The following is a 20,665-nucleotide window of genomic DNA, read 5'->3' as shown; positions in this document are numbered from 1 at the left end:
AGATTTCCCCCGACTGCTTTTTGGTCCTGAGCTGCTGTATTTTCAAGTTAATATGACATTTATTTTATCACATCAGTCTTTTAATTTAACCAAAGCAGTTTTTAGTGGCTGTTTGCCACTTATTTTCTTTGACCACTGTCAGTTTTCCTATTCGCTGCTCTCGCCTCCTCCTTACAATCTCTTCAGCCATGTTTAAATAAATATTGTAACTCTTCATTCTGTTCTATGCAGATGAGATATTCCATAGCTGGGAAGATAAGATGATAACTCATCTATGGCCCATGATGCTGTTGTAAAATGTACACGTGTGCGCCTCAACGCTTGCAGATGGCGTTTTGATACAAAGGCTAAAAAATGCAAAGCAAACCCTCTCATTGTAATCTAAAATACTAATTGATGACACTTCCTCGGAGCTTACTTCTTCGAGGGTGTTTTATTCCTTGATGCCAATGTCTGTATCGGAGTCCTGCTGTTTGTCCAACTGGCTCGGTGCCCAATCGCAATCCTTTCCCAAGCTCACAGGTGATAAGGTGATCGACCCTGGCTGCTTTTTCAGGGATCGCTCACCTACGAGTGTCACTCATAAATCCCTGTGTCCCTATTCTAGTTTCTCCCAGAATTTATAGAGCTATCCTCAGAGGCTTTAAGTTAAAAGGATCTTCCAATCTCTTCATTTCCTGTGCAGTCGGTGCAATTGGTGCTGGTGGGGTCGTAGAGATGTGTACTGTGTATTTTAATCTGTTTTAGCTCCCACGCTGAGACCCTCCAAGGCCTCATTTGCTGCTGTTTGTCCTCCTTAGTTGTGTCTTGACCCACTTTCTACTAATGCATCCTTTTTTTTTTTCTTTTTCTTCAAGCTACTGTGGAGTGCTACAACCCAAGGACAAATGAATGGACATATGTTGCCAAAATGAATGAACCACATTATGGCCACGCTGGGACGGTGTATGGTGGTTATATGTATATTTCAGGTAAGATCATTTTTAATCTACACAAATAAAGAGGCATATGTAATGTTGGGTGAATGTGCAGTGCAGTTAGCTCGATTAAAGATGGATTTCATGTCTCCAAGTCATAATTAGAATGATTGTCAGTGCATTTTGATTTCCAATTAGATCAGTTCTTTCTTCACAAGAAGCAAATGGCTGATTAGATTTTACAACATGCAAGACCATGAAATCTAATCTGTGGTTTGCTCATCTGGTCCCTTTCGTTCAAACTCAACTGGATGCATCATGGAGAGAGAGGGAGGGAGAGAGAGAGAGACCACATTCAGTTTGTGATTGACGCACGCATTAGAGGGCTGCAGGGGAAGTGGGGTCACAATATAACAATAACTCAGTGTTATTACAATTTACCTTGCATTTGGGATTTTAGTTTTTTTTAAGTGTAAATCCAGTACATTCTAGGTTGAGTGTTTTCAGGGAGTCAATTATTATAAGATTTCTGACTGTATGCTAATTCTACATAATTTGATTCATCATATACAAAAAAAAGTGTTTTTCATAATGGCAGACTTTTACAAATCCTTCCTCACTCACTCGATTCCTCTGAATGCCGAGCATGCAAGATGAAGTGAGTTTAATGTCTGCGAGGGTTCAATGCTCAGGGCAGAAGGGGTGGACACTGAGATTGTTCTTTAGGCGTCACCTCAATACTTGTTCACTTCATAGGATTGGAAACGGATCCTGCGTTATGGAGATGAGCCCTAGTTTCTCTGTGTGACTAATCCAGAGTGGTGCTACAAAGCCAGCAGGGGATGGGAGGGGTGGAAGGGAAATTGGGAAGGATGGAGCAAAGTAGAGGACTGAATCATGAGTGGGAGGTGTAATACGGAGGAGCCTGTGTTAATCCCTCCTGGCCGTGGGTACTGCCATCGTTCTCCAACGCGTGAACATGAAGACTGTTCATAAACATCGCATGAGTTTACAAACTGATGGATTTTGTATACGTCTTCTGGTGAGATGGAGGCAGTGAAGGAGAAAAAACAGAAACGGGGAGTCATCTTTACACTTAATATCATTACTAGATAACAGTTGCATGACCAGGTTATCTCTCAACACATTTACCGAACATAGCTAGGTCAAGTGGAAATCTGAGAACATACACCACCAAAATAATTAACATCAGCTGTTTTGACTGTTTTTAAAGCAATTACAAGTCACCCAATCAGAATTTCAATGTATTTGTGAGCCCATGAGCTATTTAAATAGGTGGCCTTTTGCTATAGAAGCTAGATTTGTCTCTCCAGCCTTGGTGAATTACCATGATCAATATTGACACATTTGCACTAGTCACATGCTGTACTAGCTAGCTGGGAGGCAAGTGAAAATAAAATATCCAAAATATCCTTGTTAACTGCAGTATTAAGCGTATTGACAATACAGAGTGCTGACCAGCATACATGCTTTTTTATAAGATACACTTCCTGATTTTGATTACTGTGCAAAGAACCAGTTAATTTAATGTTCACAGATCTCATTACTACTGCAAGTCTGTCAGTATTATATTGATGTATACACAACATATTAGCCACCATATCAGTTTATTTTTCTTTTTTTTCCTGTTCCACATAGTAAATCATGCAACTGATATATACCATGCAGTTTGGTTTTAATTCTTAAGAAATTAAATTACATTTATTTATTTCCCAGTTAGAAGGGCATTTCTCTCGGGTTGAAAAATAAATGAGACATATTTGGGACCACACAGACTGCATGATGCAGCAAGCCTAATATTAGCCCGGAGCGAAAATGAAAGGCATCTTTTCGCTTTTTATAATAAAAACAAAGGTGAAATGATGAATACCGTAATGGTCACAGACTGAGCTAATCTGCTGGTAGCCGGCTGTTTTTCAATCTTTTTTTTTGCCTCAGGCGTTACTCTGCAGTACATCGTATTTATCACTCACTCTTTTTGATATTTTAATGGATTCCTTTTGTGTTGGTTCATGTTTCACTGATGCACTCAATAGCTGGCCAATAGCCTGGTAAATTTCACTGACACAATAACGCAATGTCATGCTTTGCACCTGCAGCAGCTAATACTACATGTGAGGGGGGGGTGGTATGAATATGTATGCGTTACAGGATAAAGCTTGTGAATTAGTTTTCTTAATACAGCTGTGGGTTATGTCACAAGAAAGAAGCAAGCATTATGCCTCATATAAAAACTGTGTAATGGACTGTAGTGCTTTTTAATGCAGAAGGTACAGGGCATTACCCACTGGAGGAGTTTAGTTTCTCTGAGGCCCCACTGTAGCGCCCACAGACTCGTGGGTTACAGTTTTGCTGTGCAAGGTGACCCTGCTGAAGTGCAGTTCTGTGTCCGTCTGTCACAGCGGATCAGGTCACATTCTCCGGCTGCGCTGCTGCGCTGTCTGAAGGTATTCTGTCAGCTGGATGAAGCTGACAAATGCACTCAGCCCAGAGAGCGTCACCGCTCAAGTGGTGCGTCACAGTTCAGACGCAGCTTCTGAACCAGAACTCTGCCTCAGGTTTACCGTTTTACCTGAGAGGTTAATTATAGCCCGACTGTTCCAGGATTTTGCTTCTGACATCGATATTTGCAGATCCCTTGGATTTATTCTTATTTTTTTAATTGTGACCAAGATGCATATTGAGATGGATGTTTTAAATTTGAAAAATCCTCATACAAATGACCTATGTTTGACAAAGTTTCTTAACGCAAATCTACTTTTGGCATTTGTAATGACATTTCTTGCTTTTTATCGGCAATATATCCACAGATGCCAAGATGTATCTGCATTAAGATACTATTGGCCATATCAGCTTGGCTTAATTGGTCTAGCACTGTTACCAATATTTAAAAAAATTGCATACCAACTGAGAAAGAAGTCATTTTTTTTTATTTTTTTTTAATTCCTATTATCATTTTACGTATATGTGACTAGTTCTTGTCCTTGTTCTTTGATGCAGAAGATATAAGTAGAGTTGGTAATGTGACGATTTGTGAGGCATTTTTAATCTTTGTAGATAAAATGAACGTTCTTAAGGACCTTTTATTTATTCCCTGACTTATGCACCAGGGCATACACTGTAAGCTTCATATATAAAAGGTTTTTAGAGATTGTTAACTTTAGGTTTAAAATTACAAGTGATTTTCAGAGACTTTTCATCGTGCTGGAGGTGCACAACCTGAGGAAGAGTCTCAGATGCTGTCTTGGTGTGGAAACGAAGCTCATTAGGCATTTTAGTGTATTGAGAACAAAGCTGGTTTGTTATGGCCGTTGTTTGAATTTGAGTGGGAATGGTCTCATAACAGTGGCTCGTAATTGGATTATTTTAAAGGGCGGTGATCTTTAATGTCTGCAAGTTTTTTCCCCCACCAATATTGCGAGTAGTATAGCAACTCTGCGAAAAATGTGGCCAATGGTCTAGCATTTTATTTGAGTGTTCAGAAAAAAAAAATCTCCTGCCAACAATCCCACAATGCAATATGTTGGATTTTTCTAGATGTAAAATTATGTGATGACCTAAAATGACTGATTCATAAGTGTCTGAAATGAAAATCTGCTACTCACTACTGATGGTAGATTACTGTCTGTTTTATAAAAGGAGTGGTGAATGGGTTCATACACCTCTGATATGAGTTTGCTTGTACTGCAAGATCTCATATTCCAGCCTTTTTAAAAATTTCTGAAATTAACTTGACAGTTTGTGCAGAGAAACGTGGGTAACAGAAAATGTCTTGAATGAATGTGGACCATAATTACAAAGTGCTAAAGTTGTAAAGGGGAGCGAGGAACCCAAGTGATTGCATTTATAAGTATGAATACATACAGAGCTCACTGTATTATGTAAATGTTGACTCATGTTCCTGGCCATCCTATAGAAAGAGCCATCCTGTAGCTTGTCTTTGACAATGTGCATCCTCGAGGGATTTGACTTTACACTTATTTTTGTTTTTCATAAACGAGCGCAGATTGTCAGTAGTCTTAATTAATCCCTGAGCTCAAAGTCCGGTCACTTTTTATCACAATGAGGTATTTTCTTTAAATGCTCAGTTGCCTTTTCCTGCCTCACCTCCGTCTTAATCTTTTCTTTGGTTCCCACTTCTGCCGTCACCGATTCAACCAACCAAGCGGGTCACTGGTTTTACGAGGGAACTCTATGGCTATTTCATATCGACAGTACATGGCTGAAGACGGCAATGGTCTTTAAACAGCCTATGTGGCAGACAATACCAACAATAAACCGGTCGGTCCTGTGATGTTTATGGAAGGGTAAAAGCGTTTAGCCTGTCTCTCTCAGTCTCAATTTGGCTAAGCCTTGTCCTCTCATGGTGTCTCACTAATAGCACTGATTAGATATTAGGATGCTGGGATACTGATCAGACATCATTGTATCAGAGAAAGGCCAAAGCTTAAACTGAATCAGAATAGCAGCAGGGCCTCTTGAGAAGAATTATAAGGGCCTTATGTCTGCTCCGGCACTGTTCCCTTGTCAGGATTTCAATGGCAGCCCTGCCCTGTGGACCACTTGGGTAAAGAAAGTGGATAGTCAGGCTATCTTTTGGGTTTGATCAGTTAAGGAAGTGCAGCGTCACAGATCTGAGTCATGGCAGCTGAATAGACGGCTTAGGCCTCAACAATAAACCAAGCAAACGATCACTGGGCAGCAGCAAAAGAGGGATTGTGCCTCTATTCGGCATGCTCTGCAAATCTTCTCCGATTTTGCTCCTAGTCACTCTGCCTAAGGGGAGGAGGGGTGGGCTGGCTTCCACCCAAATGCATGCTGGGATTGTGTTCCTCTTTTATTTTAAGCCTTCCCTGTAGACATGCCCTGTTTTTTTGTTTTTTTTTCCACCCCCCTTTTCCCTCAGCTTTCTGTGTCCCGCCATCTATAGTCTGTTTGTGCGTATGTGCATGAGCGTTTTTGTAGCGGTGTTCCACTTTGTACCGTGCTCATCATCAGCATTATTTTCTGCCCTAGAAAAGAATATTGATGTCACTCTTGTTTGTAACATTTCGGTTTAGTGGCTGTTGAGTTTGTGCCAAGGTTTGAGAAGATCGAGGAAAGGTGTGATTATGAAAGGCATCTTTGAGGCAAATAGTAGTTAAGTAAATGGATGATGATGATGATGATGATGATGATGATGATGAAAGGAATGAGGAAGGTTTGTCCTGAATCCTGTTAGCAAACGTTCCAGTGTTATGGCTAGCGCTTCACGACATGAATAAATGTAGGTTGACATGGGTGAATGAGATCGGTCTGATTGACGAGTCCACAAAGCTGTTTCTACCCCCCCCCCAAATGATTAGTGAGGAGGCTAATTTGCGCTCTTTCTTTTTTTTTGCTGCAGGGGGAATCACTCACGACACTTTTCAGAAGGAGCTAATGTGCTTTGACCCAGATGCGGATAAATGGACTCAGAAAGCACCTATGACGACGGTGCGCGGCCTCCACTGCATGTGCACAGTGGGCGACCGCCTTTACGTGATCGGGGGCAATCACTTCCGGGGCACCAGCGACTACGACGACGTGCTAAGCTGCGAATACTACTCCCCGGCCCTCGACTTGTGGACACCTATCGCTGCCATGTTGCGAGGCCAGAGTGACGTGGGCGTGGCCGTGTTTGAGAATAAGATCTATGTGGTGGGCGGCTACTCGTGGAACAATCGCTGCATGGTGGAAATAGTACAGAAGTACGACCCCGAGAAAGATGAATGGCACAAAGTGTTTGACTTACCCGAGTCGCTGGGCGGGATCCGAGCCTGCACACTCACAGTTTTCCCCCCTGAGGATATCTCGGGCTCGCCCTCCAGAGAGTCGCCCCTCTCGGCACCTTGATGAGTAAAGGGGGGGGAGCCCTGTTTTGCTCATTCCCCCGTGACCCCTCGCCTACCCCAACCCCTTCAACAAACACTCCTTATAGACATCGTTTGCACTTCCTCTTTGGACTACGTCAGTACTGCATCCCTAAGTATCTCCAAGTTCACGTCCCCTCAAGCTGTGCAGAAACCACTCCCTAAGTGATTAAACCTACGTACCGGCAACCTAATTACATGTTAATGTTGCATACTCGGTATATTTTGGCAGGAAATATCTTGACTTGAAAAGTGACTTTGCAAATCAACTTTTCTACCTGATGTCTACAAAGTTTTCTTATGTCTCGTTTCTTTAGGCGTTCTACCTTGAGATGTTGACTACCGCACTGACTCTCCTCTAGTCTATGCCAGGTTAGATGCAGGTGACTCCAGAAAGCAGAAGCGTAGGGACAATTAAGCTCCAAAACACAGCCGGTTTTTAACTCAGGGCTTGGCCCAGGCCCCTTCTACATTGCTCTCTTACAGTTTCAGTTCTTTCCTGCTATTGCTATGAAACTGTTCACAAAATTGTGTTTTCTAAATTTAATAAACATGGTTTTGAAAATAATTTAAACGTTGTTGTCATTACTGACTACAGCAGACCCAGGCTGATTTTTTAAAAGCAGAAGTCGTTTGAATGTAGTAACTGGAGAAGAAACAGCTTAACGTGCACATAACCATGCAGCTCATGTCCAGCCGTGCGCGGTTTACTGGGTTGACTCCTTTTCAAAGAATATAATGTGTTTTTGTTGTGATATATTTTTTGTTTCTGATGGATGGTTTAGACTGGTTAGTTTCAATGAACTGCTCCGTGTGTATCTAGACGCTGGATTCTGCCATTGTTGACGATTGAAGTGAAGCCCTCTGACTCTGCAAGATTCAAGATGTGTGGCCTTTACAACTTTTCAACATATTTCATTGTGCAACCCTGTGTTGTAAAATGGCAAATAAATGAATCTTGTGACCTTAACACAGCTGTAAGAAAGAAGCTAGTTCCTTTTTCAAATGTGTTTCTGTAAATCTGACTGTCGTGAATATGCTGAAGAGATGACTCGGACTAGTTTGCTTCCCTGTTATTAAGATATTAGATGGCAGGGTTATAAAATGCAACTTTTTAATCTCTACTATCGAGTTAAATATTGGCCTCCTGTTTGGCCATAGGCTTGGTTAATGTGTTCTAGTCGGCTCCAGAAAACCTTTTCAACTGCCAGCCAGGGATGTAAACAGTATGCTGTTGACCAGTACCAACTGGAAACTGGCACTTCCACCGCTGCCGTCGCTCCTCCTGCCATCAAGACGGATGGCAATGTCATCCACAATCTGCCCACCTGCTCCTGGCCGATTAAAGCCTTAATGGCAGCATATGGTGTCCGAGATGTCTGCTTCATGCTGTGAGCAGGAATAAAAGATTTGTGTAATCATCAGGTGAGTTTGCTCTGGAGCTTTAAATCCTCATTATACTCATTATATCCCATTAATGGAGCGCTGCAGAGCGGCTGATCCCAAATGTGACCGCCTGTCCCTGTGTTGGTCATGGCAATAAAATGTCAGCTCGTAACAGGTTATTTCACATAACATGTCTTTCGCTTGCGTTGGTGCCTTTTCAATGATGCACTCTCAGCTTTTGAAACTCTTGCGTGTTTCTTTTCCCCTCTTATGTCTTTGCATGTTGTCTTATGCAGTTGTCCTCTCCTTTTATGGCGAGACTTGTTTTTTTTTAAATCTATTTGTGATTGTCTGACGTCATCTTGTTTTGAGAAGAGCTGTGTTAATACCATTTCAAAAGCTCTATTTTGTGCAGCAGCTTATTGTTAAGTCCTTTTGATGAAATAGTTTGCATCATTTAAAAATAGGCCGATTGTAATCCTTTAATGGAAAGTCACTGAATGAACAGAAGAGCACAAATGTAACGTGCTCAGCTACTGCCAAAGGCAGACATGACAGGAGATGGTCCCAGGTTTAAATTTAGGGCCATCTTTCTCCGGACATTTCCCTGCAAGTATAGCACACTCTACTGACCATCCACCCTCTGTATCACCTGGACCTGAAGGCATCAGTACGAGTCAAAAGAGAAGATGGAGTGATGCTGTAGATAAATCACCACAACAACGGCCCTTCTTGGGAAAAATAGGATGTGAAGGTGATACAGCTCCAGTTATGCTTAGGACTGAAAATATGTTTCCTTTTCCTACCTCGGTGTGTAAATTATAACTTACTCAATTTAGAGTGCTCTGCATGTTTGGAAAATAGGCATCTACATGCAGCTGTGTCAACAGATGCATTATTATTAGTTTGTGATTGAAATAAAAAGTGTGCCATTTGAGGCGTTGTGCAATAAAACACCTCATTAATGTTCAGATATGACGATAGAAATTGTGAGATAATGTGGATTAGCCAGCTGTCAGATTTCTCCGTACCGTTTTATTTATCTTTTAAATATCTCATGTGTGTATGAGGCCGTTGTAGGCAGATTAGCCAATCAATGCAGGAGTGCTTTATTGGAATAATGCTTTCTATACATGCTAGCAGTGTGGCTCTCCGGATGGCAAGGTTAGTGTCGGTCCAACATTTGTTTATTCCAGACTGAAATATTAACAACTATTGGATGGATTACTGTGAATTGTTGTCATACATTCATTGTCCCCAGCATTTTGGTGATCCCCTGACCATGAGACATTTTTGTGGAGACGTTCATGGTCCCCGGAAGATGCAATGTCTTTGATGACGTTATACCTGCCTAGCATCAATATGCTAGCATTAGCATTGTGAGCATGTTGGCATTTTGCTCAAAGCTCTGGGCATAGGTATAGCCTCAAAGAGCCGTTAGCATGGCTGTAGACTCTTGTATATTATTTTTGTATCAATGCTGTTTTCTTTCAGATTTGAATTCAATTTCTAAATTAACCTCGCTAAAATATAATTTGTCATATATCAATATTGAAATATGAAAATGCTTATACCGTGATGGAGGATTTTCTACCCATTGAATACTACCCATTCAATGCCTCAGCATGACCATTGTTGCAGCAATCAAACCACATAGATTGCAGTCAGTTTTACAATGGCACTCAGCTCTTCAGACACATTTTAAAGCATTAATTGATTTTTAAATGGATTTAAGAGAAGACATCCAGTTAAGAGCATTGACACTTTAATGAATCTTTTTTTGACTGTGGAGAGCACTTTTGAGGACAAAAAAAATAAATCCACCTCAGCATATCCACAATCTTTGTAACGATGCAGCACATGCTGTTCCAGATGCAGTGTGCAATTCCTAAGATGTGGTTGCATTGTGGTATTGCAAGCCAATGTCAATATTACATGACGCAGAGCTTTGTGTGTCCTGAAGACTGAAGGCTTGGATGGGATTGACAGGGATGCTCTTACACTAACTAAAGCGCCGACCCTCATGATAAAACACTCTGCAGAGCCACAGATCCCTGCTGTCCTCTGACTGCATGCATGATGGTGTTAATGGATATTGATCCTTTTGGCTGGCAGACAGCCAAGATATCCTGACATTACTCCTGCTAGATATATTTATTTTTGCATTGAATCACAAGCTGCCTTGTGTTATTAGACTCACCGAAGGTTTCAGTTCTCAGAAAAGGTTTGCATCGCTCTCTCTTCTCTCTCTCTCTCATCATGAATATGCAGAAAAGGTCAAGTCCTTGCTCTCCTCTTGAGCTCTCTATCTCTCCGTGACTGTGTCCTGAATAATCTGTCCCTGATTCATCTCTTGTTCCAGTGCTTGTTCCTGCCCCAGCTGCAGTGTTTTTTTTTTAAATATACTAGAAGAAAAAATGGGAAGAGTAATTGAGATTAGTTTTGTTCAACATCTGGCCATGCATCAGTCCTAGATTCTAGTTTATGCCTCAGTTGTTTCTCTAAAGGTACTCTGTGTTCATGCATCCTCATACAGATTGGACATTTTTTTTCATCTAATCTGTTGGCCTAAATGCAGGGCAGGATGTACAAAACTACCTCTACCTCTTTGTATCTTCTATTAAAATTGCCCCCTATTCACAGCTGTCGTATCATTGATTCTGATAAAGAAGGTGCTCAGTTTTTATATTATTCTTGTATTGAACTGTATTTCTGTTTCTGTGTTCTACAACTTTTTCATGCAAGTTTCCTCCTGTAGTTCAAAGTGGATTGGAGACTCTGTGATTGACTGGCAGCCTGTCCAAAGTGTCTCCTTATCTCCATCCCAATGCATGCTGGGATATGCTCCAGTGCCCCCATGACAAGAAAAAGGAAAAAGCAGGTAAAGAATATAAATGGGTGGCGAGATACAGACAATATGATGCAGTTCACACACAGAGAGCTTTCTAACTATGTGCTTGTCCTTTGAGGCAACAAAGAACATGTTATTTTATAATGCGCATGAAGAGCCGCTTACTCAGGACCAGCTATATAACAGTGGGAAGCTGGAACAGTGCAGTGCAGCCTCTCTGGGAAAACTACTTAACCTCACAGGGTTAAATACAGTTCTGGATCCATTTCCCTCAAGGCTTCCTACACTCTTTAAAAGATCCAGCTGCCAGCACCTGAGCAGAGACTATAGCCTTTTTATTAACATATTAAAATATATTAAATGGATCATGCTGATGATCACACAATTAAAGAATACATACAAAGCACACATGGCGATTATTTATTTATTTATTTATATATATATATAGTAAAAGAAGCTTAAAGAAGTGGGGGTTTGTTAAAATGTGTTTTTATCGGTTACATAGATGGATAGATAGTTACTTTATTTATCCTGCAAGGGGAAAATTTGTTAAAAACACACTGTGAAACATCTTCTTTCAACATGTAATAATACTTTGATATAGCGCTTTTCTGAATACTCAAAGACGCTTTACATAGGAATCATTCACCCACTGATGAGAAGAGCTACCATGCAAAGTGCCACATCAGGACTATCTAACATTCATACACCGTAGGGGAGCAATTTATGGTTAAGTGTCTTGCTCAAGGACACATCGAGATGGGCTAGCGTAGCTGGGGATCGAACCGCCGATCGTCTGATTGAAGGACAACCCTGCTCACCACTGAGCCACAGTCACAGTTGTTGTCTTGTCTCATAATGCCCACCTGTTGTGACCTGATTACAGTGATACGTGAAAAGGACATTGCTAAAATGAAATGATTTCTGCAACTACATGATCTATTTGAAAAATCTTGGTAGAGATTTCTGCAGTGTAAGCATCAGTATACATGTTACTTGGTGTATGTAAATCAAGATGGAACACAGAATAAATGAGAGATTGCCTTTCGGCCTCAACAGACTATCCCTTTGCGATGGATGCAGTCGCAGCACAAACTCGCTTGCAAACCATATCACAACATCTGAACATTTCCTTCGCACAGACTGATGCTAAAGGGAAGCAGAACTGTTGCCATTCAAAGAAAATCATATCCCATTGGTCTCAATGGTTATCATTAGCTTTTAGCCAAGCTTCTTCCTTTTTTTGTGGGTATGCAGGATGGCAAACCCTCATTGTTTCACTATCACTGTGAGCCTGTAAATCTCCATAGAGATCTATAATTTGTTCAACAAGTTTTCAATTATTGCACAACTTAAAACATGTTAATTGTCATATACATACAGGTAAATATGTGGAATTTGATCCTTGCATTTAACCTATCCGAAGCACTTTAGGCTCAAGGACACTTTGACACACGAACAGGAGGAGCTGGGAATGGAACCGACCAAGGCTAATAACTGTCATATCTCCCTCCTGCAAAACAAAGTGAAACATGAAAAGACAGAAATCATATTCCTCTGTAATTTCCAGAATTTTCTTTTGCTGTTTTTCTAAATAAACTAAATACATCGAATTATATCATTGGAGTGGATTTTTACAGTTTGACTGATAAAATGACAAACAATAATCTAGTAGACTGGCCTCTGCAAACACCTTTCCCCGCATGATGGTTTTATGTATGCAGATCAGTCCTCTGGACACTGGACGCAGAAGTGGATGTTTTTTTTGTTCTCTGATGAAAAGGAAAATGTCGTTATCCTGGCCTCTGAAGGCATGCAACGGTTGAATGAGCAGGTGTGTGTGTGTGTTTGTATGTGCGAGAGTGTGTTAGGGCTGATGCCAAAGTGATTGATAACTCTCCTCTCTGAGCTTGAGCTCAGTTTCAACCTCCTCAACTCTGTCCTGTATAATGCCAGGTTGCCATGGTTACCCACGCTCTTCATACAAGGAAATAAAAGAAAAAAAAGGGAAATATGTTCTGCTCCTGTTCTTTCTGAAACGCTCTTACTGAGCCATCATGGGGGGTTGAGAGGAGAGCGCTGACCTGCCTGTCGAGCAGTGGATGAAAAATAGTGGGGGAAAGAAACGGTGATGGAGAGCAAACATTTATCTGCTTCTTCAAACACTCTTACTCTCCCCTGTGATGCTGAAATGTGGCTGAGCTGATTACCGCTGCAAACTCATTTTCATCCTTATTAGAGCAGCTAATTTCCAGTTCCACTACATAATCACCAAGTGCACGCCAGAGGTGGCTTTGAACAGTGCTCTCTGCGATAATGACCTCTAGTGGTTCAAAAAAACAAATGTAAAAGTAGCTCTGACTCACGCTGAACCTGTTTTGAAAGATGTCTGCGTGATGAAAGATGTCACACTCTTGTTTTAGTTTTTTTTGCGACGGGGCCAAAAATAAGAAATGTAATCTAACGCACACCTTGTTGCATTTACATAAACCCCGCTCCTCCTTCCAGTGACATCAGAGTGGCACTTTGAGACTGAAGGTAATCTTTTATTTACAGAGTCGTGGTCTGAGCCAAGTCAGACAGACACAGTCTAAGAGACATAACAGGAGTAAACAGGATGAGACGCCTGCGGGGGGGGGGGGGGGTTACTTTCTACAACCACCCACTCAGACCCACAGCTTCAGCTGATGAAGGCCGCAGCATGGCTTCCCTTTGGAAGAAAAGCTGTTTCTAACTCCGACCATCACCTAGATGTTTAGCATGGAGTTCTTTTGCTTTTCTCTTTATTCAGTACTTGCTACAAAATGCTTAGAAGACCAAAGAAGTGGAAACCTTTTCTGCATTTGAATAAAGACAGAATGCATTCAGGGTTGCCGAGATCCAATAATGGGCACTGATGGATGCCTGACCCACTTTGAAGATGTTATGTGCTGTAAAAGCTGACCCCAGCGTGCAGAGAAAGCAGCCATTAGTTCCCCTGCTGGTAGATTAATAATAACAAAAAATAACATTAATTTCCCTAGCAGTAAATGCAAACTCATTTTTTGCACAATTAATTAATTGCATGTAAATGATTGACTATTCTAATAGGTAGCGGTCGGATGTTATGAGATGAACATAATATTACAACCTACAATTACATTCATTGCAGTAAATCCTCTTAAAGCCTCACCTACTGCTGCCATGAAGACCCCTAGTGAGGATTTTATGGAAAGATGAAACAATCACTCCTCATTTATTTGTTTGTATAACACAAAATAATGTAATCACTTCACAAAAAAATATACAATTTTGTAAATGATACCCCCTTAATACTGTATAATTATCATTGATATTGTGGACAATTCACTTTAATATTTCAATTTTTTACACCACTTTGCACTACTTCTATTTATTATTTAATTATATTATTATAAACTACACTAAATATTTAAGATGGTTATGATACCTTCATGTTAACAAGCTTCAATATCAAAATAGTTTGTCATTGTTCAATAAAAATGACATGTTAATGCATCAATAGCACCCTTAAAGGAATACTTCACCCACAAAATTACAATTTGTAAATCAGTTTTCAGTGTGTTTCCTTGAATTTGTGAAGAAAACTTAGTTTTTCTTCTCCACAGTGAACTGAAGTAGGCAGGGACCTGTTAGCAACAGCAGAACTATATCAAAAGATCCTTTTGCAAACTCTCACGCCACTCATGAAATGAAATTATCCAAATCTCATTTATCCAGTCGTGCGTTCATCTTCGCCAAAATTGTACTATTTAAAAAAACAAATGCACTTTTGTATTCTTTGTTTACTCTGGAGGCATGCGAGAAAAACAGTTATTATAAAAATATTCATTTTGTTGGTGAGAATTCCTGCAATGTAAGTAACATTTTGAACCAAGTGTTTTTTATACAGTGTTAATGTAAAAATACTGATGAAAGCAGTTCTAAATGAGAGGATCTAAATACTTCTCTTACCTCTAATACTGCTGTGTTTTAGGGCAGGCCCCTTTGAAGATCTGTTTTGTCTCATGTAGCATTGACACCTCCCATTTTATGTGCTGAAATGGGAAATATGGGATTATTTGATCCAGCTTTATCATTGGGTATTATGTTGCTTTTGGGTGAATGCCCTTTTCCGCCCTTTAGTACAGTCAGGCCTCTTGTGTCAGGATTGGATGTGACCAGCAGAGGGCAATAAGGTGAGGGAAGTCAACAGAGGCCTTTAAAAGGGTATCTTTTGTGAACATCATCTTGGATGCTGATAGACATTTAAAAGTCCTTGATTACTTAATGCCTCTTAAAAATGTCTAGCCTGCTGCGTGGCTTACATGACATTTCCATGTTTAGTAGAGCGAATTAGATGAGTCATTTCTCAACTCTGGCTTCTTTAATCATCATTAGCCTCATCACATAATGCAAGACCTGCGGGGAGAATCCACAACTTAAAAACATGTCGAGCAGCAGTTCATAGACTACACAATTACTCATTCTTATAACAAGCAACTCCACTGTCACTGTTAACCAGACAGTTACAGTAACAGATGTGGGAGATAGAGGCCGACACAAAGTATTTTATTGTGAATTCCAGCAGCCTGAATTTAGCTGATTCACTCCTTTATGTGCAACCACTTTACCATAAAAGTAACATGAGTCAACAGGTTTACTGAATGAGATATGTGATTCAACATGACTCCGTCGTGGACACAACACCCGTCCTTGCTGCTGACCTTGCTACAAAATTTGCCGTTACAAAAAAAACAAATACAAATAAAAACAGCATCATCTCTGAGATTCATTATTATATGTGACTGTATCTGTGTTATCTTTCCCTTGACATGTTGAACATGAGAAACAGTTCACAAGAGCAGAAACACTACTGAGAAAATGCCTCCAATTCATGTTCTGCATCACATGTTCGCTTTATTCCTGAAGCAGAGCCACAGATACACCAACAAAGAAAACAGAGGGAATCATTCATTAGAAGCACAAATCTGCCTCAGCAATTGATTAGCAAATGCAGGTAATAGTCTGTATCATCTGTAACAAATATTAGTTACTTTCCCTCTATCAGATGTATAACTAATAAAAACTCTTAATAGTGACACTACATCACAACTGAATGTTGAAAATCAGACATCAGTGAATTTCTTATTTTAACTCTATAGGTGTCATAGGTGGCCTAGATTATCTTCTTGATCATTCAAAAACAACAAGTTTCAAAAGTAAAAAGTTTATTGAAAAAAAGGCAAACAACATTCATTTTTAAATAATATAAACAAGTACATGTAGTGCTGTGCTGGTGCCATCAGCAGAATTGCCCTGCTCTGATCATAGTTATTGTCAAACCTATTTTGCAGGTTTATGTATAATTACTAAAAAAAACATGGTATTGTACGCCCGTGTTTTTGCATTTCGTCTCACACCGGCCTGTTCACGTCAAGATTTCCCTCCCATCTTAAGAGCGACTGCACTCATGGCTGGATATGTGTCGTAAAACATCTTGAGGCCGTTTTAGCCACTGAAATGAACAAGCTGTTGTGTCTCCAAATTACAGATGTTAGATGACTTCCATGCAGCTCTTTGCGATGTACGTTACGCAGTGCAGTTGGAAGGAGGAAGAGGCCAGCAGCAGTGGAACAACTCTGTGGCAGCAGCCAGAGCAAAAAGGAATTATAACATGGCTGCGAGACATGCAGATGGAGGCTTGAATGTGATATAAACTGTGTGTGTGTGTGTGTGTGTGTGTGTGTGTGTGTGTGTGTGTGTTTGGGTGTTTTGGGGGGGATTTACATATTGGACTTTCTTCTCTTTTTCATCATGGCAAAAAAAATACAAATAAGCCTGAAGCTTCTCACCAGCTCAGTGCTGGATGACTGGAAGTCACAGCTGGAATAAGACAAGCCTCCCAAGATCCATATCCGGTGAAAAGGCTATTGTATGACAGCTGGAAAAAACAGCACTGAACACTTGTGCTCATTCAGTCCGCTGACACAACTTCCCGACAAAGATGGAAAAAACACACCCATCCAAAAGATGTTAAATAACCTTTTACATACTTTTTATAATCAGTAGTTTCAGTTTGAACAGTCTTGTTTTGCGAGCTTTAGACTTCAGTTTATTTCTTTAGTGTTTAAGGAATATTGTCAATCAAACTCATATATTAACATACAACATACCAAATGATTTTCATAAATAAAGAACATAATACATATAGCACATCATTCTCTTTCAGTCCTTACAACCATAATGCATCGTTTAACTTTGTAATTAAATACATCCAAACAGTGCTAGCTGACTGCTATCTCAATAAAATGATTGTAACATGACCACAAATAATGTCAAATATCCAAAATCATTTTAACCTTTGTCAGCTATTGTCTCTGGTATAGATAATTATTTTCATTGTATTCCAAGCTATCAATAAATGTTGTATTCATCGTGTAACCCAAACTGGAAACTAAGTATCTCTACATTTGATTATTTAAAATGTTCAGATATCTTGCTACTCAATAAGCTAAATGCACAACCTAAACCCTAATTGGATTACAAGAAAACAAGACAATTTTCTTCGTTCATGAAAGCTGATGTTTTGGAGATACATGGTTAGGACCATGGCTGCTTCTGTTAAACAAAAGTTTTTTGAGGAATCAACAAAAATCAAAAACAAAAATCTTAAATTCCCTGTTATCCAGGAAGGAATAAATACTTAAATTACCGTACTGGTGGTTTTGCACGTTTTATTCCATTAACTAATGATCTAAAGTACAAAGAGAAGTTGCAAGCAGGAACATGTGCTGGGATGTTCCTTGAAGTCCTTAGAGCTGTTCAACAAACAACCCATTTTTTTATGCAAAAAACTACCAATAGTTTTAATAGAACTAATCTATCTAGCAACAATCGTGTTTTTCCTCTGGCTTGGAGAATAAGTGCAATATTGTTCTGCAGCGGTATTTCAAATCATGGATGTGGGGGCTTTCTTTTACACTTATGATATATTCATGTGTGATGACGAACGCTGCCTTCTGCATCTTCAAGAAGCGTCTGTTTGCAGAAAACCTCAGACATTATAATGTAATCACATTATCTGCGAGTCTTATCTCGCTGAGCTTCCATTCTCGTTCACTCTGTCTCCGCCGTGTCATGCATAGAGATGCTGGCCTCCTGCTTCTTTTGCTTCTTGTGCCTGCAGAGCAGGACAGCCAGCAAGAAGAGCAGCAGGAAGCCCACACCTCCCCCGATGAGTCCTGCTTTTAGAGGCAGACTGCTGTCCGTGAGCTGGTACGTCAAACAGCACCCCTTACTGTCTCCAGCATCATTCACTGCAACCACACAAACGTCTGTCTCGTGGTCTATGTCTCCCAATCCACCGCTCCTTTGGTCCTTCCTAAACCTCTGCCTCTCTTCCCCCTTTACCGTCACAATAAAAGCTGTGACGTATGAATAAGGTGCACACCACTGAGCAACAACCTCTGACCCGTTCCAGAACACTGACTCCAGGTTGGGAGTGTCTGGAACCACATTATTTAAAGTGAACCCTGGGCACCAGCATCCAGTCTGGGCGAATAGATCAGCACAGGGGATCTGACTCTCGAGACAGGGGTTGTAGTCACATCGCTGAGGGTTCTCTACAGATGGAAACACATTCTTCTTTGGTACAGTGGTGACTGGGTCTTCTTCATTGTTAGTGTAGTCATCTGGAGAAAAGGCCTCAGTCGCAGGCCCACGTGGTGTCAGAGGTCTCTTGGGCTTCGTCTCTGGAACTTGTGATGTCGTAGGCAGGGGAGAGTAACCTCTGATGAGAACCAGGCAAACAATCACCAGGGGAAAAGCAAGGTCCCTGCTGGCAGCCATTGAGCTGTCTGGAGATCCTAGGAAGTAAAATTCCATCAGTCAGTTGTAAAATCTATTTTTTTATTTTCATAGGAATAAAAAGTATCAGCCCCTTGGGTTTTCAATCAAATGCACAAACCCTGTTTTTTGTTGTTGCAAGTAAGAGCCAGAATAAGGACACAGAGTTATTTCTCCACTAGTAATGTGTCGTTTGGAGATGATATGACTCCAGGGAATGAAACAAATGGCTTAAAAGTGAGCCTGAGTGTCTGCTGGAAAATAAAAAACCTTGCATAAACTGTTTTCTCAAAACCACAGCACACCGTTTTACTCGAGTAAGCAAATGACAAAACTGTGGACAGCTAATTAGTTGAAACTTGTTATTTTGTGGCATGTTTGCCAATGATTTATGGTCTTGTGTACACAGCTGCGAGGAATAATCCTCATTTGTTAAGATTTAGAGGTACTTTCTAATTCAACATTCCACACGGTATTGCATAACAAGTCCACATGCCTACACACCCAAGTAAACACTGTCAGCAGGGTCCAGTTCCAGGAAAGCTGCCTGAGCGATTTAAACAATAATCCATACAAAGACACCTGAAATATGCTTTACAGTTGGCATGCATACGAAGATACCAATGAAGCCCATTCAAAACTATCCTAATATAAATGTGTGTCATTAAAAACGGAGCAGGAGCCACCATTGGATACTAATTTCCTCTGTGCTCTTTCTTGCTTTCGCCAAAAGCTCTGTTCGATTGCGTTAAGAATGAAAATATGTAAAATATTAACAGATATGAACTTACCCGTTGTTTGCAAAAGTTGGTAATCTCTTTTAAAATGTGAAGGAGCTCCTCAATTCTGGTCTTTTTTCCTGTTGCTCCTTCTCTTGCTCTCTCCACCTTTATATGTTTCCCGTCTCCCCAACAATCACCTCCTTCTTTCTGCCCTCCCACCGTCCCCCTTATTCCCGACCCTTCTGCTCCAGATCACCTCCTCCTTGCTAAATGGTCTCGTCCTGTGAGTGACTGTGTGTGCGGTTAGTGGTATTACTATCGTCTGCTATTAGTTACATCCCTGCTACCTAATTTCCTGGTGAAGTGGATTCCTGTTGCATTCCTTTGTGGTTTGCAGGTTTTTCAGAGCGTGTCTCACTTAATGAGCTCTTGTTGTCCTTTTAGGGCTGAGGGAAGTTGAATAGGATTGTGAAACCTGTGTGTCAGGGCTTTGATTCATTGGAATTTATCATCACTGACATATGCCAGTGACTCCAGACCGCACATCCCATTTAACCTCTCACCTAAATCAAATGTATGACTTGACTCCAAACCCTGCAGCAAAACCGAAAGAACTTAAACTGTTGTGCATCTGTTCGCCAAAAGACCGGACATCAACCTGACTGGACTTGTCATGCGGGTACTTTTCTTCAAAAAACTGAAATGGATTAAAATAAGAGATAAAATAACAAGTGGTGGTAAGTAACTTGAGATAACACCAACATCAGAACAAGAAAACTCCACCCAGCGCTTTCAGGAAAGAGAAGAACTGAACAAAATGTTTTGTTGATATGACATGTGGAAAACTATCTTTATGTGACAGCTGTGGCTAAAAATCCAGCTGTCTGCTCACATCTCCACTCTGATTTTTAGCTCATTCTGCAGAACAAATGACCACATTGTCCTCTAGCAGAAGAAATGAGTTCAGTCAGCTGCTGAGAAACAACACCTCAGTAAAAGTCTGCTTAACTGAGAATGTCAGTTGAATGTATG

The 20,665-nt window shown here is 40.5% G+C and overlaps 2 protein-coding genes across 5 annotated transcripts in view; one reads left to right on the top strand and one right to left on the bottom strand.

Moving 5' to 3' along the window:
* The window catches only part of klhl13 (kelch-like family member 13), a gene marked incomplete at its 5' end in the record, with an annotated part of 33,386 nt that extends 25,738 nt beyond the window's left edge, over positions 1-7,648 (top strand). For all 4 annotated transcript variants that reach the window (XM_079237627.1, XM_079237625.1, XM_079237626.1 and 1 more), the window contains 2 exons: positions 858-971; positions 6,325-7,648. In XM_079237627.1, the coding sequence (XP_079093753.1) occupies positions 858-971; positions 6,325-6,812 (602 nt within the window). In that variant the 3' untranslated portion in view covers positions 6,813-7,648. The remainder of the gene's footprint in view (positions 1-857; positions 972-6,324) is intronic.
* A 9,241-nt stretch (positions 7,649-16,889) lies between these two features.
* Positions 16,890-18,914, bottom strand: LOC306753906 (leucine-rich repeat neuronal protein 4; the record flags this gene model as incomplete). Its single annotated transcript, XM_079237820.1, has 1 exon — positions 16,890-18,914. One exon carries the CDS (start codon positions 18,912-18,914, stop codon positions 18,183-18,185), a length of 732 nt encoding a protein of 243 aa, XP_079093946.1. The 3' UTR covers positions 16,890-18,182.
* Positions 18,915-20,665: the final 1,751 nt, after the last annotated feature.

The sequence above is a fragment of the Taurulus bubalis genome (assembly GCF_910589615.1).
Source record: "Taurulus bubalis genome assembly, chromosome: 2".
Lineage (NCBI taxonomy): Eukaryota > Metazoa > Chordata > Actinopteri > Perciformes > Cottidae > Taurulus > Taurulus bubalis.
Note: the sequence above shows the minus strand (reverse complement) of the source record. Positions and strands in the feature narration are given on the sequence as shown.